This window comes from Bos grunniens, chromosome 22 (assembly GCF_055505025.1).
Source record: "Bos grunniens cultivar Pamir isolate PY7600 chromosome 22, Bosgru_T2T1.0, whole genome shotgun sequence".
NCBI lineage: Eukaryota > Metazoa > Chordata > Mammalia > Artiodactyla > Bovidae > Bos > Bos grunniens.
In genome coordinates this window covers 14,617,395-14,631,649 of record NC_141186.1, presented here as the reverse complement: position 1 = coordinate 14,631,649, position 14,255 = coordinate 14,617,395, and the positions used below count along the sequence as shown (strand labels likewise).

The window sequence follows — 14,255 nt, the reverse complement described above, 5'->3', positions numbered from 1 at the left end:
GGGAACTTCTTCAACACAGGTGATGTGTATTTAACCAGTTTTAAGGAAGAACTATATTCCAGATACTTATTTCTAACACTAAGGACGAGGCTGTCAAAACTCAGAATAAACTAGCTGATATTTCATTATATGTCTTGATTGATTAGGAAGTGAGTACTTTGGCCACCTCGTGCGAAGAGCTGACTCATTGGAAAAGACTCTGATGCTGGGAGGGATTGGGGGCAGGAGGAGAAGGGGACGACAGAGGATGAGATGGCTGGATGGCATCACTGACTCGATGGACTTGAGTCTGAGTGAACTCTGGGAGTTTGTGATGGACAGGGAGGCCTGGCGTGCTGCGATTCACGGGGTCACAAAGAGTCGGACACGACTGAGCGACTGAACTGAACTGAACTGATATATAAGGAAATTTTTTTCCAGATCAAATCTCCTAAATACAAAAAAACTGACAATCAAGGCCAATTTAAAACTCTTGGGAAGGCAAGAAGGGTTAGAAGTCAAAGAACAGGAGACATGATTAAACCTGAGATGAGAGACAGACACAGTTCCTACCCGTAAAGGTTTGCAGAGCGTGGTCCGTTATCCGCAACATTCACATCACCTTAATAGATATGAGAACTTTGGGGGCTCATCAGATTTACAGAATCAGAAGTTCTGTGGGTGGGTGGGCCCTGTTTTAACCAGAGCTTCAGATAATTCTGATGCCAAAGGTGATTATCTGTGAGCTAACTCCGTGTGGAAGAGAGGAGCTTGTGCTAACTTTTCTAGTAGTTGGAATTTGAGAGTTTGGAGCTTCGAAAGTCATAATCAACCAACTCGAGATCAGGTTTCTGGTCTTTTCTCATGTACAAGAAGGGAGATAATCCGTAACCTTCTCTTTTCTAAAGGAGTAGGAACCTGAGGAGCGATTGTTACAGACTAAGTTGCCCCTTTCACCTAAAAGGATGGAAGAAAACTGAAGACAGTGGAGAAAGGAAGAAATGATGAGGGCACAAGACTGCACTGCCACCAATTATGCAACTGCTACCCAGGAAGGGCCCCAACGACCAGCCCAAAGCCCCGATTCCCCCACCCACTGTCCGGATGGATCAACGCTGTAATACGGGCACCCAGCAGCTCCATTTCCCGGCCCCAGCCAATGGGAACCGAAAGTGCTCAGCCAATCAGCGCTGGGCGCTCAAAGCGGCGTTCTGCGTGCTGCCTTGGAGACGGGCTGGCCGAATCCAAACCCGGAGGGGTGCTTCACCTACACGGTTTCACGGATTCCTTTTGCGTCCCGCCTTGCTCCATTGCTTCGCCCCTGGCCTTTGGCCAGTGGACTCGTCTTCAGGCGTGGGGGCCGAGACGCTAGCACTCACGCTAGGTATCCCATGGACCTGCGGATTCTCACTAGCGAGTGAGCAGGTGAGCGGCAGTGGCGGTTTTAGGGGCCACGAATTTGTGTCCCTGTCTCTCTCAGCGTTCGCCGGTCTGGAGGGGTTCCGCCCACCACTCTCTCTCCCTCCGTGGACCCTTTGCCCCCAGCGCCCCCTCTCTGTTCTGGCTCCGCTTTTTTTGTGCTTGTGTTGAACTCTACAAAACTTTCGATTTAGGGTACGCGGAACACGTCTTCTAGGACCTGGGCTCTGGAGATGAGCTTTATAGACACCTCATATTCGGAGTTTTATCTCTTAAAACTCTGGTTTAGCTTTTCCCGGGTTCTAAGCTGGCCTCGCTGACTGATGTCGTTGGACGTGGGGAGGCAGTGAAAGCCTCCAGTTTGAGGGGGCGGGGGCGGGAAGAGAGGGTGTTAACGTAGCGACCTAGAGCCTACGCTTTCGAGGTCAGTCGAAGCTCAAAGCCTACAATTGATTTGGTCCGAAAAGTGCTGCGAGGAGGAGCACCAGTTTAGGGCTCAGTGTAGTGCCCGACTTCTCTTCTGCTCTCGGGAAAGGTTGACTTGGGTTTCTAAGGTAGCGTGCAACCGCAGGGCTAGTTAAAACGCAAATTGCTGGATCCCGCTTCCAGAGTTTTTGATCCAGTAAGGTCTGGGCCCCATGGTGGGGAATTTGCACTTCTCAGTTCCTGGGTGTTGCTAATGCTGCTAGAGAGCGAGTTTAAAGATTTGAAGGTGTGGATGATTAAGAGGAGGTTCTTGTCTTCACCTGCGTGCCCCTGCTGCCTGCCCTTGTTTCAGAGTTTGAGTATAGGCCCAGCCCGCTGAAATCATAAATGCTTCAACTGCTCATAGGTGTGAGTTGCTCTGATGATACCTGGGTGAACTTCCAGATTAAAAGAGACTTAAAAGACGCACAATGCTTTTTAGAAAATGTGCAAGACTAAACTGAGGTGTCTGGGAATGCGCACTTGAATGAGGAAACTATAAAGAAACGCATGGAAGTCAGGAGAGTGATTACTTTTGGAGGGAGTATTGAGGAGTTGTGATTGTTGGAGGCTCGGGGAAGGACTTCTTGGCAAAGTGCTGTGGCTGGTCTGGGTGGTGATTACAAGGATGGCCTTCTTGTAATAATTCTTTATATGTTTATTTTGTGGGTTTTTCTGTATTTGTGTTTTGTTTTACAATTTAAGAAATTACAACATTTTAAAAATGTGCATTAGGAAGTCTGAGGTGAGGAACATCCTTGGACTGAGTAAAAAAAAAAATCTTACAGACAATGGTTTTCAAATCTGAAAGATAACTTATAAAATAGTCTGATTGAAAGGAAGTTGAGCCCATAGAGAGAGGAAATACTGCAGGTAATAAACCACCCTTGTCTAAGCCTACTCTGTAATTGATATGTTTTGTTAATTTCAGGTGGTGCCCTGCTCAGATGCCTCTATTCAGTGAAAGATTGAGGAAATGAACTTGGCCCGACTCAAATTCAAAATTTTAACATTTTTTTTTCTTGTGGCCTAAAAACTTGTTCTGAAGGAATCACTCATCTTATATAAGAACTTATTTTAACATCTTGTGCTGGTGTATCATAATATAACCAGTTTGTGAACATTTAAGATCTCAGGTTATTTTTCTTTGACACATAATTTCTCCTGTTAAGGCTGCATTTTGGCGGCTCAGGAACCAAACGACTGCCAGATATTTCTCCAGGAAAAATGGCCTTATTTGGCATCAGCAGGGAATTCCAATTCGGCGTGTGTAACCATGACAAGACATGGTGCAGTTCCGCAGCTTGGCAGGGGAGGAGAAAGATTTTATAAAGGGGAAGAGTAAGTTGGGAAGGCTGTAGTAAACAAAGACTCCATTGACGGAGTCCTTGGTAGGAAAGAAGAGGATTCATTCTTCTTCCAGTTGAGCTCGGCTATCATCACAGGGTATGAGAGCGCCCCACTTCTTGTCTCCCAACTTTATTTAATCGAGATTTTTGTTTAATATGTATATACATATTTTCTATTTCTCTCTTTTGATCAGGATCTTCCTCTGAAAGCATCGCTGATCAAGAGTCAGGTTTTGTAGTTGCAGAGGCTTTTTGTCCCTCTATGTCAGAAAGTATCTTTCCTGGGTGTAGTGTCTCAGGTGGAGGGGAAAGTGCAGAGTGGAAACCTATTAAGATAACAGTTACCAAGGAGGGGTAGGAGAGAGATCTACCAGGCACTTTTAATCTAAAATCTATATGTTATCAAGATCACAGACATTGGTGATCATATGAAGTCTTATTCCATAATCTAAGGTTTGGCGTTGGCGACCGAATGGTTAGCCCATTCAGGATGGCTGTTCTCTTGGTTTCTGTACATGCCTTGCTCAACCACACCCTACTTCACTCACAGGACTATCCAATCCTCTTCATTAGTCTCTGGTACCTGATGAGCCCACCTGGCATCAGTTGCCTTGTAAATGGTAGACTCCTCCTCCCTCAAGTAGTGAAGATTGCTGCCCTGTCCTGTTCTGCCTGCTGTCTGCCACACACAGTGGATTGTCTCTCCAGCACCTTGCTTCAGGCATTTAAGACCCTGTGTCCAATAAGTCATTTATGTCTGTTGCTGACTCCAGGCTCTCTGTCTGAGACTGAGCAGTTACAAGGCTCGTGGGCCTTCAGGGTGCAGCCCCGCAGTGGCAAACTTCCGCAGGCCAGATCTGCATACCTTGGGAAAGCTGTCTCATTGGATGTTGTCTGCTTTAATTCCACAGAATCTTTACTTTCAGATCCAGTCAGAAGGTAAAGTCAGGTCCAGTAGAGTTCTGCACTTTCTTTAGATGTGTCACATGAATCCAAAAGTTGTGTTCCTTGGAGTTCGGTGGCACAAGGGTTGGTTAGAAATACTCAGTAGGTACCTTTCTAGTGATGCTGAAGATGGTTCTTCCAGAAGTGTCTTTTCCAGTAAATGAACTCTCCAGGTTGCAAGGTGTGATGCTGGAGGTCTTTGTTTCCTGAGGGTGCCCTATAAAAAGACTGCCCTGCCAAAACATGGTTATTTTTCGTAGAAGCAATTAGGCCTTTCAATGTTGGAGTAACTCTCCGTTTATTAGTTGTGGATTGTAAGAAGCAGGAGCCCAGTGCATTGGATGTCCTGTGACTGTCTCAAGAGGTTGAGAGTTTCTGAATTACAGAAGGGGTGGATCTGAGATTTAGAAGGACCAACAGCCATGCTTTTGGTCGAGATATTTGGAGGGCCTCTGTATTTTGCCAGTTGAGTCTTAAAAATGCTGGTCCTTTAGCCCCATAAGAGGCAGTAGACTGTCTGCAAGCAAAGGATTCAGTCCAGTGTGACAACACACAGATCATGACTAAATCATACTTTGTCTGTTAGATGATGCAGTATGTAATCCATTTGCCACTAGTTGATGTTTCCCCAGTGGTATTGATTCATGAAGGCCGTATTTTGTTAGTAGACTGACAAAATGCATGTACAGGGATAAGGAGTGGGGATTTTAGTCTCTCATAGGGCAAGGCTGTTCCTTAGTCCAAACCAAAGCTTTTTCTCTTACCAAACCAACAGTTGTTGAATTTCTAATCTTGTTTTTCCTTTTCTGAGGCCAACTGTTGGCACTTTGTGCCAGTTTTTCTAAATTATCATTTTGGGAAATATCTCTTTGGACCATGACAGAGGTTTGGTTGCTGTTGGTCCGTTTAAGGGCAGCATTTCTTGCAGCAATATTAATAGCAGCCAGGTGATTTTGTTCTGCTTCTGGAATGTCAAGCTTAGAATGCCTCAGAATCTTAATAATAGTTCACCTGGCAGGTGAAAGTACTGCTTTTAATCATTTCTGAACATAGGAGCACTTAAAATTTTATTTCTCCTGGAAGTAAGGAAACCACGTTACTTCCTTAGCATTCCAAGATTTTGAGCTACTCTGAAAGCACATCATGAGAAACGCTGGGCTGGAGGAAGCACAAGCTGGAATCAAGATTGCCGGGAGAAATATCACTAACCTCAGATATGCAGGTGTCACCACCCTTATGACAGAAAGTGAAGAAGAACTAAAGAGCCTCTTGAAAGTGAAAGAGGAGAGTGAAAAAGTTGACTTAAAGCTCAGCATTCAGAAAACTAAGACCATGGCATCCGCTCCTATTGCTTCATGGCAGATAGATGGGGAAACAGTGGAAACAGTGTCAGACTTTATTTTTTTGGGCTCCAAAATCACTGTAGGTGGTGATTGCGGCCATGAAATTAAAAGACGCTTACTCCTTGGAAGGAAAGTTATGACCAACCTAGACAGCATATTCAAAAGCCGAGACATTACTTTGCCAACAAAGGTCCGTCTAGTCAAGGCTATGGTTTTTCCAGTGGTCATGTATGGATGTGAGAGTTGGACTGTAAAGAAAGGTGAGCACCGAAGAATTGATGCTTTTGAACTATGGTGTTGGAAAAGGGTCTTGGGAGTCCCTTGGACTGCAAGGAAATCCAACCAGTCCATCCTAAAGGAGATCAGTTCTGGGTGTTCATTGGAAGGACTGATGTTGAAGCTGAAACTCCAATACTTTGACCACCTGATGCAAAGACCTGAGTCATTGGAAAAGACCCTGATGCTGGGAAAGATTGAGGGCAGGAAGAGAAGGGACGACAGAGGATGAGATGTTGGATCGCATCATCGACTTGATGGACATGGGTTTGGGTGGACTCCGGGAGTTGGTGATGGACAGGGAGGCCTGGTGTGCTGTGGTTCATGGGGTCGCAAAGAGTCGGACACGACTGAGCAACTGAACTGAACTGAAAGCATATCTACTATCAGTATAAGTATTGACACTTCTGTTCTTGGCTAAAGTATAAGCCCCTGTTGTTTAGTTGCTAAGTTATGTCTGACTCTTTGCAACCGCATGGCCTCGTAAAAGACTACATCAGATTGTTATTCACTCATGAATATAAGGTGATTTTGTTGGCCAAGAAAATGAAGTTGTTTTAGTGGGTGGTTTAAAAAAAATAATTTGAAAGAGTTGGCAAACTTTCTTCAGTAAAGGGCCAGGTAGTAAATATTTTAGAGGGTGTGCAGATCATAGGGTCACTCTTACTACTACTCAACATTGCTGTCATAGCTGGAAAGCATCCTTAGACAGCATATAAATGACTGGACATGGCTGTGTTCCACTTATTTACAAAGGACTCAGCAGGCTGGATATGGCCCAGGAACCAGTAGTTTGCTGACCACTGACTTCAAATAATATTTGAATTGACTCTTAAAATCTCTGTGGGTTAGATAGAAATACTATCATTTCATATTTATTTATATAGTGTTTTCACATGCATTGTCTCATTTCTCATAATTTATGGTTAGATGGAGCTTACTACCCCATTCATTACACAGTTACTGACACAAAGTGCTTTCCGGTGTAACAGAGTAAGAGCTGTGTCAAGATACATTGACTGAAATCTCATTCATTCCCTGGTTTTGTTCCATGTGTTCAAAATAGCTGTCATTTTCATTATTTTTGTTACGGTCTTGTCATTAGGGAGTTGAATATTGGTTTTTGAATTTTTTTTTCTTAGTTTTTTTTCATTTTACAAAAACAAAGATACTTGTATCAACATTTGTAGGTGGATTTTTGAATTGATAGAATTACTAGATTTATTGATTACATATTAAATAGCTTAGGCTAATCAATCATGCAGCTAGTTTGGGTTTTGAAGTGTCATATTTGTTTACTTTTTAGGAGTTAGAGATGCTATTAGGCTGTCATTTTACCGAAGGTGAGAAGTCAACCCAGAGATGGAAAACTTCATCCTGTATGAGGAGATTGGCCGAGGAAGCAAGACTGTGGTCTACAAGGGACGACGGAAGGGGACCATCAATTTTGTAGCTATTCTTTGTAGTGATAAGTGCAGGAGGCCTGAAATAACCAACTGGGTAAGTCAAGTATGTTTCTCTCCCTTTGGGAAGAGATGATCAGATGGAGTAAGTAGTATGTAAACAGAAGTCCCTGAACTCACTGTAGCAGACGGTCCATTTTCAGTCTGGAATGGGTGACCTTCTCTCTTTAGTGCCAGTAGTCCTGAATAATGGCTCCTAAACATACTCAAGTATCAATAATTAGCAACTTAGATTTCTGGTTTTTATTTTTTTTATGAGTCAGGGAAAATACAGTCTGTATCAGATCACTTAAGAATAAATTTATTTGAATGTGACAGGACTTAGCTGTGGCAGTTGGGATCTAGTTCCTTGACCAGGGATCAAACCCTGGCTCCTTGCATTGGGAGCTAGGAGTCTTAGCTACTGGAGCATCAGGGAAGTCCCTAGATCATTTACTTTTAAATTTAGTACATGATTATGAAGCTTTCCAAAGGAAGGACATTAGGTGAGAGTAACTTGGGTTTAAAATAGTTGTACCACTTTACATCCCAGACTCCTTGGACCAAACCTAGCTATTTTTTTTAATTGTGGAAAAATACACATAACAACGGAGAAGGCAATGGCGCCCCACTTCAGTACTCTTGCCTGGAAAATCCCATGGACAGAGGAGCCTGGTGGGCTGCAGTCCATGGGGTCACTAAGAGTCGGACACGACTGAGCAACTTCACTTTGACTTTTCATTTTCATGCATTGGAGAAGGAAATGGCAACCCACTCCAGTGTTCTTGCCTGGAGAATCCCAGGGACAGTGGAGCCTGGTTGGCTGCCATCTATGGGGTCGCACAGAGTGGGACACGACTGAAGTAACTTAGCAGCAGCACACATAACGAAGTTTATCATCTTAACCATTTTCAGTATGTAGTTTAATATTGTCAGTAAGTATATGCCTATTACTGTGCAGCCATCACCATCTTATATGAGGTACCTTTCAGAAACAAAGTACAATACAATGGTGATTGCCAGTGAAAGGGGAAATGGGGAGTTATTATTTAATGTGTAGAAATTTTCATTTTTGCAAGATGAAAAGAGTTCTGAATGAATAAGTACCACACTCTTGGTACTTAGCCAAAAGAGTTGAAAACTTAGGTCCACACAAAAACCTGCACACAGATGTTTACAGCAGCTTTATTTGTAATCAATAAACAAACTGGAACATATATACACTGGAATACTGTTCATTAATAAAAGGAAATGGGCAGTCAAGCCACAAGTAGACACAGAGGAACCATAAATGGACATGGTTTGGTAAGAGAAGCCAGTCTGGAAAGGCTGCATAGTGTATGATTCCAACCATGTGACATTCTGGAAAAGGCAAAACTATGGAAACAGTAAAACGATCAGTAGTTGCCAGAGTTTGGGGGGTCGGGGAGAGTGGGAGGGATGAATAGGCGGAGCACAGAGGATTTTAGGGCAGTGAAACTCTTCTATATGATAGATGCTATAATAATACAAGTCATTACCGATTTTTCCAAACCCATGAAATACTCGGTTTTCCCCAGAGGCCCTACCATTATACGTTCCCACAGCAGTGTGCGAGGGATCTCATTTCTCCACACTGTGGCCAACACTTGTTATTTTTGTCATTATTGTTATTTATTATTATTTTAAACAGCCATCCTCACCTGTGTGAGGAGGTGCTGGCTTTTGAAAGGCATGTGAACAGTTGAGGGAAGACAGCTGTATGGGACAAGATGCTCTCTGGTTGGTTGATTCGGAACAGGAGGAATTTCTCTTCTGATTACGTTTTCACTGAGGTGAGAATCTTAAGTCTTCACTTAGGGGAAACGGGCAGGCAGTGTTCCAGAGAAAAGGAAAGAAAAGATGTGAATAGGTTTACCTGGAGGGCAGACTGGCTGGGGCCCTTTAGAGTGGGGACCATCAGAGGAAGGCAGAGCAATCAGCATGGTTTGTGTCTGCTTCAGTGCCTTAGGTGTATGCAGACTGTGGGGAGGGTTGGATTGAACCAGTATTGCAGTCCTGGAGCGAGTGAGCTGGAAAGTGAGTGAGTGGTGGTCATGGATTAGGATGTGTGGAAGAAATTTTGGAGAGAATAATGTTACCAGTTAAAAAAAAAAAATCTAGCAATGCTGTCCAATAGATATATAATGGGGATTATAAATCTAACTGTAAAGTACATAGTATCTACATTGAAAAAGGATAATAAATAGGTGAAATTCATCTTATTAATATATATTAATCTCATGAGATTAATAATACCATGTATTATTTTTTCAGCGTGTAACCATTGAGAGATTTTTCTAATTCTGATGTTGATTGTTGGGTGTCTGGTGTGTATTTTACACTTGAAGCTTATCCCGGCTGCCGCTCCAGAGCACAGTGGCCCTCTGTGGCGAGTGCTGGCCACACTGCCTCCTGCACTGGCCAGCGGCGGCCGCACGTGGGCGATGGAGGTCCGGGTGGAGGGTGAGATCGGCAGAGCGGTGTCTGGAAGAGTAGGTACTTGGCAAATATTGAGTGATGGGCAGGGTCAGGAGGAGTGTGCCGTGGCCTGAATTCTTTTGGGGTTTCTGTATCTCCTTTATTTTTTCGCTAGGACCTCCCCTTCCCGAGCCAGAATTAGCAAGGATCCCTTTAAACTTATTTACCCAGGGTTCTCCCCGTTCTCTAGTGGCCTTATATTGGGGATTTATTACAAGATGCTCCTCAAATTCTCGCTTGGTCACTCTGTTTGGTTTTCTCCTCATCTGTCTTCTAAGTCATGTAGATTAGTTTTCCTTTATTTTTGTTACAATATGAGCCCACCAAGTTGTTACTGGAGCATGCCAAATTCCATTTCTTAAACAGGGAGCTCTGTATTTCTACAAATTATGGGCTCATTAGCCTGTGTTGAGTGACAGTAGAATTTCTTTCCTTTTTTTTTTTTTATTAAGAAAATCAGAAAGCAAGGATCCAGTGCACTTTGATAGTCATCAAGCAATTGAGTCTTGATGTTCTATACACATTTTTGTAGTCTTAGTTCCTATATTTAATGGGATTTTTAAATGGGGAAAGCCAAAAATCCCCAAAGCTACTTAATATTTTTTTTTATTTTTTTAAATTAATTTTATTTTATTTTTAAACCTTACATAATTGTATTAGTTTTGCCAAATATCAAAATGAATCCGCCACAGGTATACATGTGTTCCCCATCCTGAACCCTCCTCCCTCCTCCCTCAATGGACACGCTTTTGCATCTTTATTACTGAGTTTTTGAATTCACTCTTTTTTTTGGTATACAAGTATTCTTATAATCCATTGGAAATGTACATTTTAAGATCAGTATGTTCACATTAGGGCTTCCCTGAAGGCTCAGATGATAAAGAATCCACCTGCAATGCAGAAGATATGAGTTTGATCCCTGGGTCAGGAAGATCCCCTGGGGAAGGAAATGGCAACCCACTCTAGTATTCTTGTCTGGAGAATTCCATGGACAGAGAAGCCTGACAGGCTGTACAGTCCATGGGGTCACAGAGTCAGACACGACTGAGCGAGTAAGCACATAACCATCATTCTTAATGTCTATATTTTAAATTATTTATTATTTTATTCCACTGAATAAGTTCCATTGTTTTCTTATGTATTTCCCAGGTGTGATATTTAGGTGTTTCTTAATAGATTCAAAGGTTTTAAGAATTTTTTTCTCAGTGTGAATGCTGTGTGTTTTTATAGGTCCGTCTCACCCATGAAATTAAACACAAGAACATTGTAACTTTTCATGAATGGTATGAAACCAGCAATCATCTCTGGCTAGTTGTGGAACTCTGCACAGGTAGGAGCCAAGAAGTGCTACGATTATAGTCACCGTGTATTGCTTTGAAAAAATATGTGATGTAGGTTTTGTTATTTTTCACTTTTCCTTCTATTATGAATAGAAGCATACTATTGACTACATTAACTTGAACATCTGTTGTTTGATATATTAGGGACAGGAAAAAGGCAAAGGTGTTTGGTAAGAGGAAGAGATGCAGTTTAGGGTTAACTTTATTTTGGTATAAAATAATACTAAATCATCTTCATAAAATTTAGACATAATTTTTAGTGATTGATCAAGTTTTTCCATTCAAGAAAAATAAAAGATTTGAAGTAAACTATCTATTGCCTAATTAGTTCTTATTTTTTTATTCTTATGCGAAGGATACTTGCATTAGTAAAACTTAAGCAATATAGAAAAATAAATGGATCAACAAATTCTACCACCTGGAAATAATTAGAGATAACATAGCTCTTGCTTGATAAAATTTTCCAAGACTGTATACAGAGAGAAAGGTGACTAAATACATAGGTATTGTCTGGACTTTTAGTTTCAGTGTGTTTAGGAAAAAATGTAAGAAGTACCACAGTTATACATTGAGTAATAATAAAGAATCATTAAATATTAAGATAAAATGTAATAACTTCTAGCTTTATGAGTCTCTTACCTATTGGCCCTTAGAATTTATAAAGCAATTATGAAAGAGCTTATCTGGAATTGTAAATTATTTGCATTTTGCATTTTATTTTTTGAATCAACGGGAGGAGACAGTGGTTTAATTTCTTTCATAAGATGTATACACTGTTGAGGTGATCAGGGGACTCCACCTGTGTTACTTTTTGTTTCAGCAGTTATTTCTGACCCCTGGCTGTTGTAACAACCTAACTCATTTATACCTGTGTTTGGAATGGTTCCTCACTCACCAAACAAAATGAACAGAACTCAGAATGCCTCCTACCTTCATCACAGGAATTCTGATTGAACTTTCAGCTGCCAGCTAAGACTTCCTTTTCTGTGAACTTGACTTCTGATTATAATCTTGATCCTAAAAAAAAAAAAAAAGTTTGTTTCTGCCACTTAGGTGGTAGAGTAGACAGGGACCTTGGAAGGATATAGACGTGGAATTCACAGTATGTCTGCCACTGACCTATTATTACATCAGAGTTTGTAATTTCCTAACACTTAAGGAAGAGCACCTTTTTGTGTCAGGCAGTACTTGCGGAATGTGACCTAGCTTTGCATGGGGGTAAACATGACTGTCCTTTGCACAGTGTGATTAAAGTGTACCGTTTATAGTAGCACTTAACACTAATTTCTGTAGCTGTTTCTTTCCCAAGGGGTCTGGAGTGAGAGATCACAGTGCCAGAGTGATTCTTCCTTCACTCCACTGGCATATTTATTGACTGTCCTTCCAGGCCGAGCAGCCACTCGCCCTTAGCTGGCTCTGGACTGTGGAGCTTCCTATTAGGGTTCCTGGACCAGTGTTCATTCACGAGTATGTTTCCCCGTCAGATTGTCCAGATGGACTGATTTGATCATGTTTTAATGCTCAGGTCCCAGCATGGAACCTTTCTAGAGGCACTGTGTAATGCTGGTGGGTTAAAGTGGGTGATTTTAATCAACTTGCAGGTGGTTCTTTAGAAATGGTTATTGCTCAAGATGAAAACCTCCCAGAAGATGTAGTGAGAGAATTTGGGATTGACCTGCTGACTGGATTACACCATCTTCATCAACTTGGCATTCTCTTTTGTGACATTTCTCCCAGGAAGGTAATTCATAAACGTTTTGATTCCCTGACTGTTCGTGTCTCAATTTATAATGCTTCCTCAAAGATATTTTTATTTTTAGATACAACTTTGATCTATTTAGAGCATCTTGAAATTTTTTAGTCAACATTTTTTTTTTAACAAAAGGAAGTACATAGTATTATATTTTAGGTTCCTATTTAGCTGCCTATTGAAGTACCTTTTAGAAAGTGAAATCTCCCCTCCTTTCAGGATTCTCGGAGTGAGTATCATTGCTCTTGAGGTATGTTGTGGTTGATGAGCCCAAGAAACCTATAGAATAAGACTCTTCGTTCTTAAATTATAGTTCACACTTATGAGCCATTATTTTAGTTTGATAATGACATTCTTGACAATGTGTGTTTGATTCCTGCTATTTTGTATCAAACGTTTTTCTTTTCTGGTAGAAATAATTACCCATTGCTAGATGTGTTTCCGGAGAAGGCAATGGCACCCCACTCCAGTACTCTTGCCTGGAAAATCCCATGGATGGAGGAGCCTGGTAGGCAGCAGTCCACGGGGTCGCACAGAGTCGAACACGACTGAGCGACTGCACTTTCACTTTTCACTTTCATGCGTTGGAGAAGGACATGGCAACCCACTCCAGTGTTCTTGCCTGGAGAATCCCAGGGATGGGGGAGCCTGGTGGACTGCTGTCTATGGGGTCGCACAGAGTCGGACACGACTGAAGTGACTTAGCAGCAGCAGCAGATGTGTTTCAGTGTTGTAGAGTCACAGACCTCCTTAGTGTCTGAGTCACATCAACACTGACACTGAGATGCTGTGTGTCCTGGACCCGTTACCCTTTCTGTCTCTTTGTACCTTAGGTTTCTTGCCTGTGATGTGGCGGGGGTGGGGGGGGTAGATATTTCAAGGAGATAGTGAGAATTACATATTATGTTTAGGTGAAATTCGCAGTCAGTGGCACCTGTTACCTTTACAAGTTCATACTCTGAGGGATTGTATGTGTTACTGGTCTTAGTTGCTACTACTTTTCCTTTGTTAATGGAATGAAAAGTTGAGTATGTTCTTGTTAAATGTTACTTTAGGCCATCTGTAGAAGAATGTAATGAAATCTACAAAAGAAAAACTCCATAAAAACTCTGTGTTAACAGACATTCTTATTTGAAATATTCATATACTTGTATGAAGACTATAACCACTTAATTGTGTTACAGCCCTGAAAGTAGCTGTGGACAATGTGTAAATGGATGGGTGTAACTTTGTTTCAAAAAAACCTCTATTTGTGGACATGGAAATGTCAGTTTCATGTAATTTTTACCTGTCAAGAAGTATTATTTTCATTTTTTTCAACCACTTAGAACCAGGCAATGGCACCCCACTCCAGTACTCTTGCCTGGAAAATCCCATGGACAGAGGAACCTGGTGGGCTGCAGTCCATGGGGTCACTAAGAGTCTGACACAATTGAGCGACTTCACTT

The 14,255-nt window shown here is 41.9% G+C and overlaps 1 protein-coding gene across 50 annotated transcripts in view; it reads left to right on the top strand.

Moving 5' to 3' along the window:
• The first annotated feature begins 1,328 nt into the window (after nt 1-1,328).
• The window catches only part of ULK4 (unc-51 like kinase 4), a 507,208-nt gene continuing 494,281 nt past the window's right edge, over nt 1,329-14,255 (top strand). For 46 of the 50 annotated variants that reach the window (XR_015150977.1, XM_086366093.1, XM_086366087.1 and 43 more), the window contains exons 1-4: nt 1,329-1,404; nt 7,083-7,276; nt 10,948-11,047; nt 12,659-12,798. Coding sequence is in view for 49 of the 50 variants with exons in the window: in XM_086366093.1 (XP_086222219.1) it covers nt 7,139-7,276; nt 10,948-11,047; nt 12,659-12,798 (378 nt within the window). In the remaining variant the exon portion in view is untranslated. Of the gene's footprint in view, nt 1,405-2,791; nt 3,310-4,015; nt 4,152-7,082; nt 7,277-10,947; nt 11,048-12,658; nt 12,799-14,255 lie in introns of those variants that run through there. The other 4 variants (XM_086366070.1, XM_086366064.1, XM_086366050.1 and 1 more) reach the window with 2 other exon arrangements.